Source organism: Microcebus murinus, chromosome 5, assembly GCF_040939455.1.
Source record: "Microcebus murinus isolate Inina chromosome 5, M.murinus_Inina_mat1.0, whole genome shotgun sequence".
NCBI classification, from domain to species: Eukaryota; Metazoa; Chordata; class Mammalia; order Primates; family Cheirogaleidae; genus Microcebus; species Microcebus murinus.
In genome coordinates, this window is record NC_134108.1 from 42508231 (window position 1) to 42531922 (window position 23692).

The 23692-nt window shown below is 35.4% G+C and overlaps 1 protein-coding gene across 1 annotated transcript in view; it reads right to left on the minus strand.

The window, feature by feature from the left end:
* Nucleotides 1–1111: 1111 nt before the first annotated feature.
* The window catches only part of RFX6 (regulatory factor X6), a 51706-nt gene continuing 29125 nt past the window's right edge, over nt 1112–23692 (minus strand). The window contains exons 7-19 of the mRNA XM_012753826.3: nt 23081–23188; nt 18639–18716; nt 18408–18521; nt 16750–16799; nt 14390–14549; nt 13353–13497; nt 11903–12012; nt 10825–10942; nt 9274–9396; nt 8411–8617; nt 6780–7292; nt 5724–5936; nt 1112–2534 (exon numbers count right to left, since the gene is read on the minus strand). Coding sequence (XP_012609280.2) covers nt 2359–2534; nt 5724–5936; nt 6780–7292; nt 8411–8617; nt 9274–9396; nt 10825–10942; nt 11903–12012; nt 13353–13497; nt 14390–14549; nt 16750–16799; nt 18408–18521; nt 18639–18716; nt 23081–23188 — 2115 coding nt within the window. The 3' untranslated portion in view covers nt 1112–2358. The remainder of the gene's footprint in view (nt 2535–5723; nt 5937–6779; nt 7293–8410; nt 8618–9273; nt 9397–10824; nt 10943–11902; nt 12013–13352; nt 13498–14389; nt 14550–16749; nt 16800–18407; nt 18522–18638; nt 18717–23080; nt 23189–23692) is intronic.

Sequence of the window (23692 nt, forward strand, 5' to 3'; positions counted from 1 at the left end):
ATGCAGGACTAGCACTGCCTCTCCAGGAGCATTTGAAAATTTGTGAGGTATTTTGTGTTATTGCAATAACTGGGAAATGGGCTTCTACTGGCATTTAGTGTTTGAGGTGCAGAGATGCCAAATCTTGTGCAATCTGCAGAATAGTTCTATAAAACAAAGAACCATTCTGCCTGAAAGCCAGTAGTGCCTGCATCGAAGAACACTGTTATGCATGTAACAAAGATAAACTCCAGTCGCATTACCTGGTGAAAAGATCAAGTTAGTTATCTGTCCCTTGACATCAAGATTGAGCACCTTGTTATCATCCAGGTGCATGAGACCCAGAGACACTGCTCACATGTCTTGTGAACCTCGCCTTGCTACAGATCACTTTCCCTCATTAGCAAGGTGGGTATCAATATAGGGTCAACTATTTGTACTGCAATGCTTTGCGAATAGAGTTAGGGAAAATTCTTCAATGTATTTTTTGAAATGATGCTCATGCTTCTTTTTCTCCCTCCCATCTCATTTCTTCTGCTTCCAAATATTCTCTATGCTTATCTTCTATACATCTAGATTAGAGAAACAGCCTCCACAATAGCCTTTTCTCAGGCTAATTCCTCACGTGTCCAATCCACCTCCTCCCTCCTGCTGCTACTAGATATCCCTTGAACATCACTTTCCTCATATTGGTTTTCTACTCAGAAATATTTAAGGGGCCTCTATTTCCTATGACATCACCCTTTCATCATTACATCAAAATGTGTTAAAGGTATGGCAATGTCCTTCTTATCTTTGTATTTTCCATGCTGTCTAACACACTGTCTGCCGCATAGTAGATGCTAAATATATCTTTAATTACTATACCTTGAAATTTTGATTCTTAACTTCTAAAACTTATGGCCAAACACTTGTTGAAGCTGTTTTGTTCACTATTTTGTTCCAAGCCTTTATTAATTTCACCCTCCTTTGTACTCCTATGATATTACTAGAAAAAAGAATATAACATTTAATTTGCTATTTCTCATGATTTGCTACTGCAATCTTTTTCTGCTCAACTAGATCATAAACTACACACTATTGAATATACAACGAATAAAGAGTAGCAACACTTTGACAAATCCACAGATAATTGTTTATTGCTTGCTGAAAACAATTCCACAGTTTGTTTTAACAAATTATGTTCTGATGTATAATGGGTATTTGGGGTTTACAGATTCTTTTATGATGTACCTGGAGCTCATGGCATTGCCTAATCCTTAATACAAATAAAATGAAGCCTATCTTATGAGTATGGGAGAAGCCTGTAAAGTTAATGGAAGTTCTTTACTGTAGGCCAGGAATCTTAAAACAGTCCTTTCAGCCAAGACATGGAAAAGAAAAAGAAACAGAGCTAGATAGATGGTGCTATGAAATTATATTAATTTATGTGCAGTGAATTCTTCACTTCTGCATTAGCCTTTGCATCCAAATAAATGATCTCTGAATACTCATTTCATTCTCAATTTTTAAGCAAAGTACTTGATTATAAAACTGCTTTCCAATCTGAAAAAGTTCAGTCTACAAGTCACAATTTCTTTATATTTATAGGCATGGATCTGATATGCAAATATTGTTGAGTTATGGTCTTTGGTCAACCAGATTTCCTCCTTAATTTCATATTCAAAAGAGCTCTGCCTGCAAATCCTCAGTGTTCTTAAAAACAGTACCAGCCCTGAGAGCAACCAAGCCTTTAAAAATATTTCCACACATAATTTCTTTTTATCTTTTTTAAATAAAGAGGGGAAAGCATTTATTATCTCTATTCAGTTACACAGAATTGCAATATGGCTATGTAACAGAAATTATCACACTAATGCACAGGAATTGATAGTCAAGCAACTTTGGTCTAGGCTGAATTGAATTAAATCTTGACCTTGTAAACATTTCTATAGGAGGTAGAACATACACATTTGACTTCTTGTCAAATAAGGGATAGTAAACAATGATTCTGAGGTCCTAATAAATTAAAGGTATTGTAAAGGCATTAAATATACTTTTCTCTTTCTTAGAAACCAAAGATGAAAGAGCACGCACATTTTTAATAAATTAGAAAATGAAATATTAAATCTTCATAGTTGAAATGTTTGCATCTTTGAATCTCCACTGGTTTCATTTGATAATTTTTGAAAGAATCATTAATAATGACATGATGTGTGCAAGGCGAACTCTGCAAGTATCTCCATTCACTATGGAGTTGTCCAAAGTACGAGTGACTTGAAAAACAATGTCCAGTCACTGCATATTCCATTTTCTTTACTTTCATGGTAGACTGAATGAATAATGATATTTGCACCGCAGAGATTTTTAAAGTTTCAACTCCCCTCAAACAATGTTGGTTTAAGTGCCTCCAGCTGCTGTTCCCATGAACACAGTGTTGATGGGTGGTAAAGAGGACACCATTTCTCTACTGCTTGTTCCATGGGAGTCCAGGGTTTCTTGAGCTGGATACTGACTGGAAGTTCCATACATACACTGGGATGAGGAGGAAGGTATCGGGGTTTGCAAGCTGGAAGCTGGAAGGGAAAATATAATCAGCAATTGAAAATTGACATTTTGTTTTCTTTGCAAATGCTACTCACTGTAAATCTCTGCATTTATTTTGCATTTAGCGCATATACCTGTTCTAAAAGTTTGTATGGTTTGTCAAAGCAATCACCTTTTTTTCATTTTTTTCCCACTTGCTATTCTTCCCGAAATCTTCCTTCTACGTATTTCACAAGGAAAACCCAGTTTCAACGTAAGTTCTACCACCAAAATATATCCCCCAATTTACCTCCTCTTTCTATCTGCACCCATCATTGTAGTTCAAACCACCACCTTCTCTTACCTGGAGCAACACAGCAGTCTCCTAATCGGTCCTGTGACCCTCACCTTTGTCTTGCTCTCTCAGTCTCCAGACAGTAAGCAGAATGATCTTGCTGAAGTGTAAATCAAACTTTCACTCTTCTTCCCAAATGCTTCTATGACTTCACATACTCTTGAACAAGATCTAACCTTCTTGCCCTGGTTCATAAAGCCCTGTGTGGATTGATCCCTACCTTTTGATTTATTTTGCTCCACTTTCTCCTTCATTAACCATGCTTAAGCCACACCGGCCTTCTTTCTGTCCAGAGGCTCTGCACTTGCTGTTTCTTCTGCCTAGACCTCCTCCCTCAGATCTTCAGTCATTGCCTCCTTGTTTTCACTCAACTTTTAACTCAAATGTTTCTGCCTCAGAATTCTTTTCTCAACTACCTTATCTAAACCAACTCCCTCACTACTATCTGCCATTATGCCCTATTCAATTGGCTTCTGAATACCTGAAATTATCTTTTTTTTTTGTGAAATTATCTTTTTAATGCATTCATTTATATATCTATTGCCTTACTCTTTCCCAACTTGAATGTAAACTTCAGGCAGGAACTATGGCCTGATTTCTACCATATTGTCATACCTAGAATGGAGTCTGGCACGTAGTAGGTTCTCAAAAATATTCACTGACCGGCTCACTTGCTCTAGATTTCCCTAATGTGTGGTTGCTGCCTTCTTATAGCTGACATGGCATGTTCTCTGTCACTAATACCAGATTTTATAACTAAGGAAGCATACGGTGGGTCTCAATTTCTCTTGCACTTTCTACCCACCTATTCTATTCCTTTTTTCACCCTGAAGCCCACTTTGTAGTCTATTTGTAAGCCAGCTCTAACAACTAACGCTTAGAAACCACCAACTCCCAACCTATGTTTCATCAAAGCTTCCACTATCTCTACAAGTAAATAGAACTAATAGTAACAATAGCAACACAGTACATTTTAGTCTCATGGTGAAGAAACTTCCTGAAGTGGAATTTTCTGCTTCATTAGAGTAACCTAGAAGCAATGGCCATTTGCAGATAGCAGGAGATGAGCTGCTAGACTCTGCTCAGGGAGCATCTGTGATGGTCAACAGGAGGGGAAGAAGTACTTCCTATTGAATTATTGGATAAGTACACTGAGTGAGGACAGATGAAATTTATTTTATTTTCCCTTACGCTCTGGTTGGGTGTCAATGCCCTTTACTGATGCTAGTCTGAAATCAATTCCATGGGGAGATTTCAACCATCTCATACAAACATTAACACTCTGCCTCGATACTTAATGAATATATACTTTCTCTGTGATACCTTATTAGTAATTTTAGAAACTAAATCAATATGTAGATTTAATCTCTAAGTCTATGTTATTAGTAATAACATACTAGTTATTTATAGACTAACTGTATGTATAGATTTAGTTTTTATTTCCTTTTTTCACTCACTAATAACTGAGTTCCTACTATGTGGCAGACTTTTTGCTAAGTGCTGGTGATGCATTTATTACAAGTTGCAGAATTTCTTCATAGATAAAGTTTAGGGACAGCAACCTGATTGGAAGACGATTCCAGGAGACTTCATGGCCAGCACACTGTTTTGCTCATTTTTAATTAAGTTGTTTGTTATAGAAGCATAAAAATAGTAACCTTTTCTACAGAGCTGAATCATATTTTACATAAAAGATTAAGAAAAGGCTAGTAAGGCCGGGCGCGGTGGCTCACGCCTGTAATCCTAGCACTTTGGGAGGCCGAGGCGGGCGGATTGCTCAAGGTCAGGAGTTCAAAACCAGCCTGAGCGAGACCCCGTCTCTACCAAAAATAGAAAGAAATTAATTGATCAACTAAAAATATATATACAAAAAAAAATTAGCCGGGCATGGTGGCACATGCCTGTAGTCCCAGCTACTCGGGAGGCTGAGGCAGAAGGATCGCTGAGCCCCGGAAATTGAGGTTGCTGTGAGCCAGGCTGACGCCACGGCACTCACTCTAGCCTGGGCAACAAAGTGAGACTCTGTCTCAAAAAAAAAAAAAAAAGAAAAGAAAAGGCTAGTAGCATCCACCATAGGACACTATTTTTTAAAAAAACTTGGAGTGGTTTTCAGGTAATGATGAAGATTATAAAGTTCAAACTTACCTCTTGGCACTATGAGTGGGTAGATCCAACAAAATCAAGAGAAAGTGAGAAAAAGACACCATTCCTGTCCTTGTAAAATTAATAGCTTTAGACTGCACTTGACAGGTTAATTTTTTGCAGACATAATAGATGTCATCTATATTTTTTGAAAGAATAGCAGTTCTAGGCTGGGTGTGGTGGCTCACGCCTATAATCCTAACACTCTGGGAGGCCGAGACAGATGAATCGTTTGAGCTCAGGAGTTTGAGACCAGCCTGAGCAAGGGAGAGACCCCATCTCTACTAAAAATAGAAAGAAATTAGCTGGACAACTAAAAATATATATAGAAAAAATTATCTGGGTATGGTGGTGCATGCCTGTAGTCTCAGCTGCTCAGGAGGCTGAGGCAGAAGGATTGCTTGAGCCCAGGAGTTTGAGGTTGCTGTGAGCTAGGCTGCCCATGGCACTCTAGCCCAGGCAACAGAGTAAGACTCTGTCTCAAAAAAAAAAAAAAAAAAGAAAAAAAGAATAACAAATCTAGCAGTAGGCTGCATAATAGTGATATATAGAATAAGAAATGGAAAACTGTTAGCAACTGTGTATATCCAGATACAACGAAATAACTTCAGATCCAAAGTGATAAATCAACTGTGGGAATGTGAGTGCTCAGTTCACCTAAACACATCACCCTCAAGTAATGCTGCATACCCGAGGTCAATGACTTTTAAAAATGTTTTCAAGAACTACTAAAATAATTTACCTAGTACTGGAGTCCGACATGCAACTGGAGATGATGTGTCTGCATAAAACGAGCTGGGCTGTTTTCTACTACTGTCATCTAAAATGTTAAGTGGGTCGTGGATGTCGCTGTAGGGAGGCAGTGAACGAACGCTGCTGATGACAGAAACATGTTGATTCACCATTGATCCGAGTCTGTGAGACTCTGCGTAGTTGATGTTGCTTCCATAGTATCCTATAACAGAAAGTGTTGAGAATGTGCTGTTGACTTATTATAAAGAACATTCAGGAAAGAAAAAAATGACAAAGTAATTGGGTAGAGCCCTAAAGATGCCAAATGATAAATACTACATTTATATCTATGCTTGCTATAGAGTTGGATTTATGTTTATATATGCATATGGTTTACTACTCTGATTTTTTTCAAAAATATAGAATAGTCATATTATTAATTTTGAGACAGACTATACTTCTCTCATATTTCCCTTAGCTAAATTAACAAGATCTGCCTATGAAGAAAGAAAAAAAGCACTATTCTCCTTTCATGAAAATACTATTTTTATTTATAGATTCATGCTTATAAGAGAAAGACTGGCCTACCTTTAGGAGAAAAGCATCAAAGTAACTTATACACAAAGCCTATTTTGGTAGCTGAAGGTGTCCAGAGATCTTTCTAGCTTGCCTAACTTCAAGTTTTTATCGACATAATGGGGTCATTGTTTTGTTCTGAATCTTTAAAGTCTGCTTTAGTTCTCTGAAAGAAACATTGTCCACTAAAAATAGTTTAAAAGGACAGAATGTTCTTCTTTGGGGCTATTAAGGTTGGTTTCAAGCATATGATTTGACATAATTTTTTTTTATCATATGTGGCATCTAGAAGAGCAACTTTAATAAAGCCATAAGAATTAGGGAATATATTTGCATGTGGCAGAAATCAGCTCCAAATGTCTGAGATACCATGATCATTAGAAGCCTGACATTGGATGACATGCTATTCAGCAGAGGTGAAACTCAATGTCCAATTTTGCCTTATTGGCCATCTCAAATGCCATGAAAAGTTCTTTAAAAATTTCAATACCATTAGGTGAATTAGGAGGCAATGTCGCTCCTTGGCAGTTGGCAGGCCCTGTGTTGCTCAGGAAATTGAAGCTTCCTGTATTTAAAAACTGCATACTGTGTGAATCCTGGGCATGAGGGGATGGTCCATAGCTGGAAGGTGGCCGGGAGTTATATGGAGACCCAGCACAGCTGCCACTGAAGAAGTCTCTAGAAAGCTGCTGCTCAGTCCAGGCCATGCATCGACCATGCTCACTGTGATGAGAATAGAGTCCTGATGGGGGGTGGGGCTGTGACCTAAACACAGTCTGATAGTTAGAGCTGGTCCCATAGAAGTCATGGCTGGCTTGAGGAAGAGCAGGGTAAATGGGCTCTGGGTATGCAGAGCAGTGTGACGGAGCTGACAATACGGGGCCCACACTTGGGGGTCTCCCTGCCATTGGCCCTTGGTTAATGACGCTTCCTCGGCTTGCCATGGCTGGAGAAATAGGTGGTGTCATCAGATGGCCCGTGCTCTGTGAAAGCTCCATTTGACCTGAAAAAAATGACCAGAACAGTCACTTATTGTCATATTAAAGTATATGTGCTCACATCTTTAAAAAATATTCAAAAGGTTTATTGATATATGTTTTTTCCAACTTGGTTCATTCTTACCCTCCAAAAATAACTGAGCTGGGGAACACCAAAAATCCAGATTTAAAAAAATAAAATCGCAACACATGTATACATCACAATAGTGGAGACTTGGAGTTAGTGACTACAGAGGAAAGTCTGGGAGGACCTCATACTTCCACAGGTATGAGGATGGTTAGAATTCATTCATGCTTGGGAAGGACATAGGAGTCTGCTGCTTACATTTCTCCATAATTAAAAAAAAAAAAGCTGAATGTTAAATGGTTTTTTAGAGTGAAAGAAAAAGGCACTAATGTCAAAATGGCCATGGCTTCAAAGCAGTCAATTCAAAAATATCATGCTAACACCTCAGATGAGCAATGCAATATATGAATGCCACCAACTCCCTGGGCCTCTGATTTTCCATATGTGGACTGGATCCCTGAACTATAAAGGCTCTCCCAGGTTTAAAATTCTGTATGTCCAACGAAGTAATATATATAAAAGAATTTCGAAAAGACACAAGGCAATAAGCAGATTTAAAAGACTCCTTAATAACTAGTTCAAGCCACTAAACATTCATTTTGACACAAAGAAGACCCCACACCAAAAGAGAAAATTATTGTAATGGTTATCCCAAAATGCCCAAATCCACTTTCTAATGGAGGAGAAATAGTCTCCTGAAAAGCCAGAAATAAATAAGCTACCCATTTTTTGATCTTCAAAGCATCTTAAGGATTTTATGCACACCTAACCTAATTTTTTCTTCTATTACATGAAGACAACTAATTATCTATACTCCTGATATAACTTATCAAGTGTGTCAAAATATGATACCTATGTTAATAATGGTACTAATTGAATGTTAACTGCTGAAAGTCACAAAAATATTATGAATCTGTATTAAAAGTCAGTTAAGATAATCCTTATTTATTCTTGAAATCCCCAGTGGAGGTTACAAATTAAAAGACAAACGAAGGGGCAGGCTCCTCTGGGATGTGTTCAAGCCTAAGTGGTTCTCTTCGTTGTTTCGCAGGGTACCTGGGAGCGGCATGCTGTCTGTATTCCCAGCAGGGAACGGGTGCAGAGCAGGGGCTAAGCCCCCAGGTTGGCTGGATGACAGAGGAAGATAGGTTGTCTCCACATGGCTTTCATTCTTCACGGCGTCGCTGGAAACTAAGCTCCCTTTATTACGGTTAGCCAGAAAACATGAACTTGGAGAAGCGGTAAAAGCAGCTTTACTTGCATCTGGAAAGATTTTTTTAAATGGGAAAGCCATGATTATTCCCATATTCCTAGTAGACAAAACCAAGTAAAATAAACTGAAAATGTTTCATGATTGAGTCATTAATCTGGAAACTCCTAAGCAATGTGTTCTGTGGGAAACAATGCTGGCAGACCTTGTTCCTGACAATGGTGTGGGCTTTTTAGTTGTGGATTTGTGGGTGTAGATGTGCTCTGAGGGGCACTAAATAATCCACTCTGGAGTGAAGTCTTCAAAACACAAGTTGTCCCGTCCAAGTAGATGTGCTCCTTTCCTTCTCTAAACTCCTATAGAACTTATTTCTCTATCATTTATATATGCAGTATACCACATGTATTGCCTTGAATGAGTTATTTTTTGTATTATAATCACTTCTCCAACTTCATCTAAATCTCCAGAAATTAAGAACATCAATTTTGTATCCTTCAGAGTTCCCAGTAAAGCAACTTGACTACTCTATGTGTAAATTAATGAAAGAAGAGATAGTGCTCCAATAGTGTTGGCATATGGTGTTAGTAGTGATGTATTTGGGGAAAAATTTTGAAACTACTATAAACCCCCTTAACATGTGTACTTACAGAGTCCTGAACTTAGGTTTAAACAAAGAAATATGCAAAACAAGATAGCTATTTTAAATTACCTGAATTCTTCATATACTTGTCCAATAAATTCTGTAATTCCTGCTCTTTGTCATTATTAAACTGAGTCTCCATTGCCAGGAGAATGTATTCATCAAGAAGCATTCGAATCAAATGGAAAGAACCTTGTTTATGAATGGGGAGAGGACATTGTGAAATGAAAAAAGAGAGAGAGAGAGAGAGAGAGTTATCTTTGTGACCATCTTGCAACATTTTACAAGGAGCAACTGATATAAACAAATACTCGTTGGACTTTAAATGACCTGCTAAGACCAACATGCTTAACTCAGGTCTCTAATCTTTCTGTGTACCGCCTGCCCAGCTCACTGTGTGTACTGTCCTGCCAGTTCTTTGGCCACTAATTACATCAAAGGAAAAAACGGATGAAAGTGAGACATGCTTTATACTTTAAGAGGGCACACATTGGAGCGTGATAAGCTTTAACCTGGGGAGAATGAGCTCTACTCTGCTCTATTTCTGTTTGCTTTGTACTAAATAATTAGACAATAGCCAAACATGGTCTGAAAAAAGCATCAAGTACGGTGATGTCTTTCTAGCCTGAAACAAAATATTTTTGATTTAAAAAAAAATCAAAAGAATAATTTTCATGGGAAAGATGTACTGAAAACCTTCAACTTCTTTTAACTATTCAACAGATGTCCCAACAAAAGTCTTTTTTCACAACAAAGTCAGCATTCAATGCTGTACATTTTAAGAAATCTTAAATATGAGCAAGTCTATTTCAAACAATAGATTCAACACATTTAGTTCGTCCCTCAATACAAGTTCACTGATTCTATTTAATTCTATTAAATATTAAATAAAAACAACGTAGTTAGTAACGAGAAGATTTCTTGAAATGCAGCTATGAAATGCGGTTACTGCCCATGAGTTTAGCTACAAAATATGAACCTTAGAAATTTTAGGGGAAAAAAGGCATTCAAGTTTTGGAAAAGCTAATGTGACCCAATTTGTCTCACAAGTCATACAGATCAGGAAAGATAGTCCAGAAATTTATGAGGGTGTGTCTTTTAAGCTGCATTTTTATTCCTGGAGTGCAGCTATGTGACTGCCCAGAAAAGATGCAAAAAAATTGCCATATTGCAAGGAATAATCCCTCTGGAAAATAATGTCTTAGTTATTGTTTATTTGTTTGTTTAACAAAGAAATTTTTTCCAAGCACTGATAGAATGGAATGTAACAGTTACTATTCATTAACTATTTGCTGAGAGTTATGCAATGTGTTTTTATATACATCATCTCACTAAAACACCTACACACGGGTATAAAGAGAATATTTTTCTCCTTCTTCATTGAGCAAACTGGCTTGGGTAAAGCCCACAGCCAAAGAGAAGCAGTGTTAGGATGTAACCTTTCGTGTGATCTGACTACAAGACCCAGCTAGTCTCATAACTACTATTCTCTACCAACTCAATATTCAGATACAGTTTGAGAATGGACTGTGTAACATGTTTAAAAATTGATAGGAGATGTGACTGGGGAACGGATGACATAATTCATTTAATAAGAATTTTAAAAAGCACATAGGATACCAAAACTGGATGCATTGTTCAAGGTGAGATTATGCATTACTCGAGCACCAAAAAAGCTCCACTTTAGCAGAAAGTCTTGAGCCCTCTTCTTTAATGATCTTCCGTTTTGTTTGCTGGTCTAAAAGTAAAGGAACAAAATGAAACTATAAAATCTGTCCTCTCGTTACTACATGCATCCTATGTTAGGTCAAGAGGTAAATAGACGTTTGACAAATGGACAGATGGCATGGCATGCCATTTATTTCATCAAACAAACGATTCTTCCCGGGATTTAATTTCGGCTGTCATTGCTGTCATTGTAAGGGTGATAAGTCTTTATTTTATATGGCTTTGTTTCCTAATAGAATTAAATAACCAAATGAAATAATTTACAAATTATTTTCATTTTTAAGTTTTTCTTTCACAGAGCTTTAAAAAAGAACAGACGGTGAAGTGTGAAGGAAGGGTTATATATTTCTGTGAATGATTAACTCTCATTTCTCTGGTTCCTGAATGATAATCTGTTTTCCTTCTAGAAGAAAAAAGTCCCCAAACTATAACTAGTTTCCTTGATATGGAATGGCTAACACCAACTAGTGATGGATATATTTGTTCTTATTGCCTTGTTTCATGATGGATGACTTGAAGGTTAACTGAAAAAGCTGAAGAAACCACAGAGAAAACACAAAATACTGAGCTTTTGGAATTCAGAAATGCAAATGCTTAAAACCATATTTTTCTCTCAGAATTTCTAAACACTTACTTTTTAGAAAAGGGCCAAATCTTTCCAGTTTCTAAGTTTATCCTTCTCTATTGATGTTAGTTAGCTGTAACTTTATTGACTGATAGGGAAGGCAGAGCATCTTCTAGTTCTTGGTCAGGAAAGGAAAAATAGAATGGAATTCATTCCCAATGCTCTCAAATCTGACATATTCCTAATTTTGATATTTGGGCTGCCTTATGTGTAGAGTGTCAAAAGCTTTTCAAAGCCTTCATACACACAGTCTGCCACCTCCCTCACCAGTCAAGAAATTACAGCCAGTTTAGCATTTACTCATAGCAAAAAACTTATTTTCTGAATCTGTCATTTAAAAAGTACCTTAATAACTCTCTGTTCTACCACAGTATCCAACCATTCAATAAAAGCCTCCACGGTGGCATTCTTCTTAAGGAGATCCTTCAGTTCTTGGAACACAGTGATAGAGTCATCTACCAAGTTAAAAAGAAAAGAAGAAGAAGAAGAAAAGAAAAGAAAGCAGCACATCGCACTCAATACTCACAAAAGAAAACCTAAAACTAGGTATCATCAATAATTGGATAGCATTAAAGGGCAGGTAGATTAAATTAATCAGGCAGATTAGGTTAAATGTGTGAAAGGAATTCATTTCATATCTTGAGAACAGTAACAAAAAATTCTTAGTACTCTTCAAAATTTTAATCTGAAGTATATATATAGGTATGTATTGAAATAAAAACTCATATATTATACATATATGCACGTATTAGGGATGAATAAGTTGTTAATATAGTTGGATATTCATTTTGAATCCAGTGTTTTCATTAAATGGAACAGATCAGTTGAAAGCTAATGAATGAACCAAGCTAAGCTTGTTGATTTTTTGCTTTCTGAAATAGCCTTTATTTTTAACAAAAATTAATTCAGCACTGCAGAATTTAGCCATGTACATGAATAACCTTCTGTAATATAAAATTTTAGAGAGGAAGTTTAGGAATATCATTTTATTAAAGAGTTTGATGCTTTTTACTGAATCTCAAGGGTAATAAAATTTTATGTTAGGAAATAAAAAGTACAGTTGAGGTTGCGCCGCAGAGAGCAGTCTATTGTTTGTGCTGTATAGGAGGCTGTGTTTTTGTCTTTTTGGAGAGAAATGGAGGGAAAAATAGTGGGCTATTATTCCTCAGATATCAAGCCTAGTTGTCTAGTAACACATATTGGCGTGGTAAGTTCTGTCAGATGCTCTAAACTTGAGTGCAGTCTCCTTTGAAAAACAGTATTGTGTTGAAATTTCATTTTGATATGTATCATATAGCATATGATAAGTATAAAACACATGTAAATGTGTGTGCTTGTAATGTAAAACTGGAAGAAAACTCATAAAGCATAAAACCATTTTGATTATTTCCAGCTTATTTTATTTTGGTTATTTCTAGGCAATGAGATTACAGATTACTTTTATTTTTCCCAATATTGTCTGCATTTTCTAGGTTTTCCGCAATGAGTAAGTACAACTGTTTTTGAATAGAGAACAAATATTTTTTAGTTAAAAATGTTTTGATAAACTATGGTTTTTCAACCAGATGTGATTTTGCAGCCCAAGGGACATTTGGCAATGTCTGTAGACATTTTTGGTTGTCTCAACTTGGGGGAGGCGCTACTAGTGGCAACTAGTGGATAGAGGCCAAGGATGTTGCTAATAAACACGCTATAATGCCTAGGACAGTCCCCCACAACAAGCAGTTACCCAGCTCAAGATGTTAATAATGCTGGGGTTGTGAAACCTTGTTTTAAATGAAGAAAGTGAACTTACGTTCAGTGTAGATATCAGATTCAGTGTCTGAGCTGCCCGAAATAGTAAGAAGGGCCTGAGATCCAATACTATTCAAGTCAACCCTTTCAATGTCAGATACCATGGCATTCACTACATGCTGGTCAAAGAGAGCTGGTCTGGCAATCTGCACAAAGTAAGCGAAAAAGACACTATGCTATATCATTTGGAGTCCATCTAGAGGAATGTTTTAGCTTTGAGAAAAAATAGTTCCTTGAGGGAAAAGGATCATTAATAACGTTCTTATTTTAAAACTAAAAACAATAGCTGAGACTCATAATCATCTCTGTCAGAGGCTTGAAAATTATTTTTGAGCTTAGTTTTTCTTTGTCCATGGTCATAAAATAAGGATTTCAAAATGTTATATTTCCTATCTGGAACCATCCCAAGCTAGTCTTTTAACATTTAGGGGATAAGAAACCCACATAAGGAAACCAACGATTTGTGGGGAGAGGAAGTATATTTTAACAATATACAAATAGGGTATTCCTCATTTATGAATTACTTTTGATCTTCCCCATATAAGAGAGCCATAATTAGTAGGCAATTTAAAATGTACTGGGTTTGTGAGTTTCACATCAAATATCACAAGAGCTCATTTCTCAAAACCTTAATTTGTATGAAGTGGATTCACATGGCAAATAAATGTTTTACATTTTGATTACATTCAGAACATTTGTTTTTACTTTTTATTTTGAAATAATTTTAAATCATAGAAAAGTTGCAAAGATAATGCAGAGTATTTCCAAATACTCTCCATCCATATTCTTATCATCTTACACAACCATTTCATATGACCCAAGTCAGGAAATTATCACTGGTACGATACTATTAACTGAACTACAGACATAATTCGAATTTCACCAGTTTTCCCACTAATGTCCTTTTTTTGTTCTAGCATTCACTTTAGGATCTCACATTCCATTTAAGTACTGTCTATTTAGTATCCTTTAATCTGCGAAAATCCCTCAAACTTTTCCTTAAATTCAGTGACAAATACCACCAGCTTACCAACTTACTTGAGCAAGATGTAAGAAAGATGTTTGTCGTTTCAGAGAAGACACAAATCTTCGCACAATAGGTATCTTCTTGTCAGTTAGGGCTTCTGGCAAGTTTTCCAACGATGAAACAACCCACTGTTCCCAATTTTTAGCAAAATTTCTTATGTCTGCTAGTAAGCTACAAAGAAAGTTATGTGTTAAAGCCTTCATTGTTAAAAATGCACTAAATAAATGTATTTTGATAGAAGTATACTATTATTCTAGAATTCCAAGAGCAGACGGACTTGGCCTATGTCTGCTATTTATCAACTTGGTCAAAATACTCAATCTCCTCAAGCTCCAGTTTCCTCATCTTCTAAATGGGAATAATAATAGTATCTGTGTCATAGAATTACTGTGTCATAGAGGATTACATAAAATAATTCATGGAAAGCGCCCAGGTTAAAGCCTGGCCCACAAGGAGTACTCAATAAATAATATACTTATTATTACTATTAACTCATAATTCAATACTTTTCTATGAAAAATTTTATAGGAAAATGTAAGAGTGCATTGTATTTCACATATCCTGACTTCTTGAGAGACATATTGAGATCAGAACATCATTTCATGTATTTAATAGTAGTTTCTAGTAGCATAGTCTTTTAATCCAAATATAAATTTGTGAGATGAATTATCAAAAGCATCCTAACTATAGGACCCAAATGGGAAAATTGCAAATGTTGGCTGTGTATATATTGCAAGAACATCCAAAATTTGAAAATCAATCAAAAATCTAGATATTTTATTTTAATAAAACACATATAAATCTATTTGGGATGATACACATGTTGGGAACAGTGACATGACACAGGAAACAGAGTAAGCCGAGTTTAGAGTTAAACAGACTTTGATTAAAATCTAAGCTCTGCTTCTTATTAATTTGCTGCCTCTGGGAAAATAAATTAACTTATTTCTGCTTCCAGCTTCCTCATTTGTGAATTCAAAATCATAATAGCTGCTTTGGAATAGTCTGACAGGCTGTATTTAAAAAAAAATAGAATTGTTAAATGATAAGGAATTGGTTAAATTAAGTACAATATTCTCCAGGTGCTGGAAATTTATGCAACTTTACAAAGATAATGTTGATCTATATTTATTGATATGGAGAGATTTTTACAGCATACTCCTATAATATGTATACTATAGTTTCATTCTTTAAATGTGTATATTTACAAATAATCCTAGAAAAAAAGTCTGTGAGATAATAATCTAAGACATTAAGCATATGGTGAGATTATGAGTAATTTTTTTAAATGCACTCATGTATGTTTTTCATTTTCTACAGTGACCATGAATTGCTCCTATAGTTAAGACATAAATCAATAAACAATCCTTTTTAGGTTTATTGTAGGAATTAAATGAAATAAGTTACATAAAGTCTCAAAGCCTATGGTGTGTTCAATAAAGGTCAGCGATTATTACTATTAATTGTCATGTGACTAGATACCTGCCACCAAATACAGCCATTTTGCTATGACATGGAAATGGTAGGTATATCTGATTCAGAACATAGATTAGATGTTTAAAAGCTACAATTGATAATTAAAAGAAACAACTGAAAAAAAGAACGCAAAAAAAAAAAAAAAAAAAAAAAGAAACAACTGACCAGGCTAATACCAACTATTATACAAATAAATAAAACAATCTAGAAGAAAAGGTAAATAAAAAATAAAATTTGTTTTATAAATTAACATCTATTTATTGAGCACCAACTGTCTAGCCCTATATAAATTTATACCCCCAAAATATTGAAATAAATTTTATTATTTCATTAGACTTTGTTTTCAAAGAAAAATTTGGCCTTTTGGTTCAAGTTTCTATTGTTCTTGCATCAAAAAAGTCTTTTTGGAAAATCTTCAGGTACCATTTTAATAAGCTATTTGAGATTTTATTCCTTTGTTAAAAGAAGGTAATAATTTCATTATGCCACTTTCTGATTTTGTAATTAAGACCAAAGTTAATAATTAAACATAATATGTCCCATACAGTTTTTATTATTATGCTTATTTTTCATCAATTATCCTCATTTATCGTCTTCCAACTAGTTTCCATCAAGGAAATTTCTCAGTATCTTGAAGTCCAGAAGCACTTAAATATCTATTTTTCACTTTGGCAGCCCTCAGATTAAAGGGATTTCAGAATTGTTTCACCCATTTTGTTCGCTAAAGGTCCAAATATAAGGATTGAAGATCTCTTCTAGCTGTTACAAAGGGACAGAGAAAGAAAATAATCTTCTTAATAAATCAATAAATTATTGCCTAATGTTTTCTTTTAATATAATGTAGAAAGTGAAGCCCCATCCTAAGAAATGATCATGTTTTATTAACTGAACATACCTCTCAGGCATTTCTTGCATTGTTGCAGGAATGAGTACATCTGTAAGAACCTAATCACAGCAAAAGAGAGTGAATATAAACCTTAACTAAGGATCTTTACAGAAAGACATTATTTGTCAACTACTTTTTCTTCAAAATCAACATATGTATGAGTTGTGTGCGTATGTGAGACAGTAAAACAGGAGACAGTATTGTATTTGCCCAATATGTTAATTACCAAAGGATTGGTCATGGGAATCATGTACTGTTTTATGACTAAAAGCTGACCACTCTCCAGAGGTGGGATAATCTTGCAGAAGCTCCTTTCACAGTGCTCTATTTACAGTGCTCACTGTGCCTCCCTGGTTTCACCATAAGGAGGAGAAAACAGGTTTGTTTAAAGTTACTTAAAGTCACGATTTCTGTGTTGGACTGAAAAAATAATAATAATTTGGAGGGGGAAAGTATGTTTTAAGGGTATTTCTTGGAGGAGCTGAGTGACAATCCAAAGGGCTTTGCTTTAATTGTTGTAAACGTGTATGCAAGAGGTCCAGATCTTTTCTTATACTTATTCTTGGAGCCACCACCATTCCTGCTTTTGGTTGCTTCCTCAAGTGTTAAGCATTACGGACAATCAGTGCAAATTAAACCTTTTCTGTCTAAATAATGACATTCTTATTCAACCCAGGGGGCAAAAAAATAGATAATTCTTGCTTTCCTCTGCCCTTCTTCAACTTTATCTGGAACTAAAGGCAGAGAACATACTGCACTTACTCCTCTGTTCTCTTATCCTGTGATGAGGAAGAACTGAACAGAGAATGAGAATATGGGCTCCCTTATTCTGGCTCAAGCCAACCTATCAATTCTTGATCTGCAAAGCTACTTCTGGACTGAGTCCACCTAGATTTTGCTTCACTTTTCTGAGAAGTCGAGAACCTGATAGTTGCAGCTAACTTAGGCGGCTTTTATTTCACAAACACTTACCAGGATCCAGCTTGGGTTTTCTTGCCAACTCATATTATTTTTTAAAAGGAAAGCTTTTAATTTTATTTATGACAATTTGGCAGGTAAATGTAGGCAGACTCACTTTAAAGTAGCCAGCTTGCAATATTATTTTATCTCTTAGCTTGGACTTCGTAGCAACCAGAGAAGAGACCGTGTTGGGGACTAGCCTCTTTCCCTTTCCCATTAAATATTTGGCTAGAAAGACAGCCAGCTTGTATTTATGCAGATGTCTTCGTGATCCTTCTGTAGATACTTGGGGACTTTTATTTTGTTTGAGAACAGAATTAGACGTTAATACATTAAAGCTAGAAGCTTTCAAGATTTACAAATTATTGTTTTGTGGGAAAAATCATTGTGTTATTTTAATCTGAAAACATCTTAAGAGTTAATAAAAATTAACTACGTTTTCGTACATATACATGTGAATAAGTATGTCATGTATACAGTCATTCTTAGCCATAAATAGAAATTGAGCTTGTTTTACTTAATGTAAACTTCAATTAAAATACATACACTAATAAACATGCATTATTAAATTTTCTTATCAGAAAAAAATCGATAGTACATCTCTATCCAGAAGTAACAAATTTATTGAAAATATATTACAAAAATTTAGATAGAATGCCATGTAAAGAAACAAATGGTGCATGTTTAACATATTCCAAAGAGCTTACCTTATAAAGAATTGAGTCACAAACACAGAAAATGTCAATGATAACAGGGTTTTCAAGCAGGGGAAGAAGATGATCAGGCATTCCTTGCCAAAAGTGTAATAAAAAATGCTGGATCTAATTGCAGAGCAAAGAGTATGGACGTTAAAATTTTCCTTTACCAGGAACTCATTAAGAACAAGACATGAAAGTATATGTAATATGCTCAACAAAACATTCTGTTGTCACCCTTACCTCTTCAAAGTTTCCATTAATTGCATTGTCCAGGATACACTGGCAGTGAGTTTTGTACATCATTATGAGAGTATCAACCTATTTCAAGGAAGAAAAAGCTTAACCAAAGCATCCTTTTCATTTGTTCATTCATTCACCACACATTTTCAAAGCTCCCATTATGTACCAGACAGTATGTTCAATGCTGAAGTTTCAAAAATAAATCCTTATTTCAAGGAGATTACTGCCTTGTGAAGAGAGAAACAAAAGTCAATTGACAATTGAAGTGTAGTATGATAAGAACAAAGAAAAAGGTAAATGTACAGGGAATTGTCGGTCAAAAGAACATCCTAATTTTCTGCCTAGTAAGAAAATTATCTTTGACTGGGGGAATAAACATAAAATGATGAAACACATCAACTCTTTACACAGTTTTATTAAGTGGATGCTTGGAGCTGTGTGGCGTAGTAGTTTCAAGTTTTGGTTCTGAAGTTGGCTGAACCTTAGTGCCCAGCTCCACTGCACTACTTAGCAGGTATGACTCTACAAGTTGCTTTGTCTCTGAGTTCCAAGCTTTTATCTTTAAGTAGATAGTAATAATATAGTACCCATATGGTGCTATGAAAATCAGATAAAATAAGGTGTGCTATACATGGAACAGTATCTTGCACACAGTAAGACCTTGCTAAATATTATCTGGAATTAGTAATAATATCAAATGATGCATTTACCAAAAAATACTCAAACACTGAGTGTCTCTTACAAAGAGTCTCTATTTCCAAGTTAATATGGATATTTGTATTGCATAGTTTAAAAAGTTTTAAATATGTTCTAAAATTTGCAATGGATTAGAACTAGATAGTATTCCAGCAACTTAACAATATTCAAACTAAGACCTTTATTTTATGTGCTAAAAATGTCCCCACCTGTAGCTGGTTGTTTGCTATGTGTGAAGAGGAGCTCAGGTTAAAGGTATGAGCTTTCCCCTAGATTACCTGGATTTGAATCCCAGCTTTAATCTGCCACTTACTAGCTATGTAACATTGGGTAAGCTATTTAATATTTATATGCTTTAATTTCCTCTTCCATAAAATTGACATGATAATAACTATATAGGTTGTTTGTGCAGTAAACAAACATAAAGTGTAGTACATGTTAAAAATTGTCAGTGATTTTGATTCCAATGGCATTGAGGATGGCGGTGGTGATGCAGGTGTCCTATCCTAACCCTTTGCATTCCACCCTTTATTCCTGCAGCCTAGTGAGAGCACCCTTCTTTGTGGTCCTGATTACAGCTGAACAATGGTAACATGCAGATTACCACTCTATTTCGTTGGAGGCATGCTGATTACAGGACACCTCTAGCAGGATAGGACATCATTAATGCAAATGAGACTTGCTCCATACTTTAGAAAATGCTATTACGTTTTTAGACGGATTGCAAGTCCTACTTTTGAAATGAGAATGAAAACTACTTGAAAGATGAAAGGGAAGTCATAACTATTGTCAAAAATTAACCCTTTGTTTAGATATCCAAAAGAAAGGAAAACAATATATCAAGGAAATATCTGTACTCCCATGTATACTGCAGTGCCATTCACAATAGCCAAACGTATGGAATCAACCTAAGTACCCATCCGTGGATGAATGGATAGAGAAAATGTGGTCTATATACACAATGGAATATTTTCCAGTCTTATAAAAAGAATGAAATCCTGTCATTTTCAGCAACATGGGTGGAACTGGAGGTAAAATAACATAAGCCAAGCACAGAAAGGCAAGTATCACATGTTATCACTCATATGTGGGAGACAAAAAAGTGGATCTCATGAAGGTTAGAGAGTAGATTTGTTACCAGAAGCTGGAAGGGGTAGGGATGGAGGGTTGATTAATGTGTACAAATATACAGTTTAATAGAAGAAGTAAGACCTAGTGATTGATAGATCAATCAGTAGGGGGACTATAGTTTATATTAATCTATTGTATATTCAAAATAGCTAGAAGGGAATAATTCAAATGTTTCTAGTATAGAGAAAAGACAAATATTTAAGGTGATAGATATCCCAATTACATTGTTTTGATCTTTACAGATTATATGATTATATTAAATTATCACATGTACCCCCAAAATATACACATCTATTATGTCTCAATAAAAAAAAAATTAATTAACCCTTTGAGCTCTGAAATTTACTAAAGGACAAATAAGATTTTATCTTCACAAGTATTTCTATTTATTTGTGTCAAAATTTGTTTTATACACAAATCATCAGCATTTAAAAATATTACTATTAATACTTCATTTGTTTATTTAATACTTACATAGACTTAGGATAATGAATTTTAGTTGTAGTGTACTTTGCATTCTTTATAAACACAATTTTACTCAGTTTTCTGAGAATAGCCATCATGTTAGAGACAGCAGGAGCAGAGACAAGGCTTAGCTCCATTAAAGGCAGCCACCACGTGGTGGGCGTGTCAACTGCCATGAGTGACAGTATGATCAGTCAAGAAGCTGGCCCCCAGCTTCAGCCAGCATCTCTCACTGGGGTCAGCTTCTCACTGGGCAGCCTCTGTTCTTTCTGCCTTAAAGAAGCAGGTGCTTCAAGTGCTTGGCTTCAGCCCCACCTTCCTCTTTCTAGGAACTGACAATTTACCTGGGGAACTTGGCTACTAGCTAAAAAGGTGAAAGGGTTAAGCTGTCCTCAAGGGACAAAGAAGAGTGTCAGTCCCTGGTGCTCATGATGGAGTCCACTGGGAATGAACTTAGAAACCAAGGGTTATGTAAGCACCTTGATACACCAGCCTTTCAAGTTGGTAGGTAAGAAATTCCTTGCAGGCCAGCAAAGAAACTGAAATAAACTATTGGAGCCTGATCTTTACCTCTTTTTTCCTTTGTTGCTCAACCTCCCTGTCCCTCTCTCTCTCTCCCTCTGGCCAGGAATATTTACACAGTAAACATCTTCGTGATAAGTTTGCATGTAAGCAATCCTCTGCACAAAAGCTACCCAATATTACCCTCCCCCAAAGAACTGAGATCTCACTGATTTCCATAGGCTTCCCCACAAACTGCCACATGTTAACATTTACTGGCAATTTTCAAAATATGAAGTCATAATATCACACATTACATCTACAAGGTTAAAAGAATGTGGTAAATTTGAGAAATGCAGTGAGAAAGGAGAATAGTAGGAAGTGGACATACTTCAGGAAACTCCTTTGGATTTGGCATCTGTGAATATCTGTAATACTTTGCCTATTCTTAACTGGCAGAGTATGACTGTCATCAAAATTAGCCCTCTAAGTTACTGTGCATCTCTACTTAATCTACCAATAACCTTTTTAAAATCAATGTGTTATTTTTATTTCCTGCTTCTACAAAAAGCCCATTACTATCATCATCAAATTGGTTTCACTGATCAACACCTAAGTGCACATATAGGAATAACATTTATCAGGTGTCGAGCAGATGAGGGGGGAGGAGGGAATGGGTATATACATACATAATGAGTGTGATGTGTTTTGGACACGCTTGAAGCTCTGACTCGGGGGAATGGGGGCTCTAGGCAATACACGTAACCTAAACATTTGTACCCCCATAATATGCTAAAATAAACAAAAGCCCATTACTAAAGTAATGCAGTTGGACGTTAATTAATCATATTCTTCTCTTTGCCTCAAAAATATAAACTGACTCAATATACTATGAAAGGCGTGTTCCTCAAATGCTAATGAAAATATAAACTTTAGTTGAAAGCAAAACATAGAAATCTTTAAGTTTTGATTTAATAATGGCTCCTGCTACACAATAGCCAATAAAACCCCAGCAAATGACTCTAGAAGTACAGAAATAGAGGAGAATTCAGCCTCAAATTTTATTACATAAGCATTGAAAAGTCATATTGAGGATTATTTATAAGCTGAATCCAATGAAAATGTTTCTTTCTTAACTTTCTTAACTTTAACTTTGTAAATGTAAGTGAGCATAGAATTTTAGAATTGAAAGGAAACTTTGTGATCATCTAGTGTAGCCCTTGTATTCATCTAGTTATTTCCCCCTTGGTGCTAGGAGTATATTCTGTTCTAGGGAAATACTTGATGACTATTTACTGAAATAAAACAAAGCTAATTGAAAACATAAAACTTTTAATTGAAGAAATTGCACATGATAGACACATTCTAGTGTTTTCTTTCTCAACAGAGTTTTAAATAAAAAATAATCTCTAGTCTTTTAAGGTTTATTTTATCACCTTCTGATTACATGCTGCCATGGAGATGGTAAATAATTAATTGGAAAGTGTTTAATCAATGTTAGTAAGCATTTGTCTCTCCTATAAATCAGTCAATTATGTTTGATTATGCAGACTTTTGACTGCTTCCTGCAGTACCATGAGATTTCCAGAAAATTGAGATATGGAACCAACCTATCACAAAATCAATAGAGAAGTATCTTTAATTGATACCTTGTCCTTAGAAATGCATCCTTGGTACACAAGGTGTTGAGCACTGGGGAATTCTGGTAGAAGTGTTCCAGTCTTTGAGCTAAGCGAATATTTACGAGTGAAGCCACCCTATAATTTAGGAAAATGAAAATAAATAAATCATTATCGACTACATGCTTCAAAACACAATTCTAATAAAATAGAAACCCATAAAATTTCACTCTTCTTCAACCTGCAAATTATGATAAATTAGAATATTTGAGTACACCATTCAGATTGTATAACTGAATAAACTACACATCAGCCAAAGTATTTTCAAACCTTAAATAGTTTCATAGTCATGATATTTTCGTATCACTTTAGATGTTAATTTTGAATATTTGTCAGTTTTTATAACTTTTTAGAAATTTAATTTCACATTAATTAGTGGCATAAGTTTTGGAAAATCTACATCTGGAATTATTGAAATTATTTTAACCTTATAGGATCAGGAATTGACAAATTCAACCTTCTCTTTTACAGATTAAGTAAATGAGATGATGATAAGTTAATTTATTCAGTCTCAGAGATAATCACTGTCAGAATTTTCACTAGAGTCTAAGTCTTTTGATTGCCAAACTAGTACTTTGGATT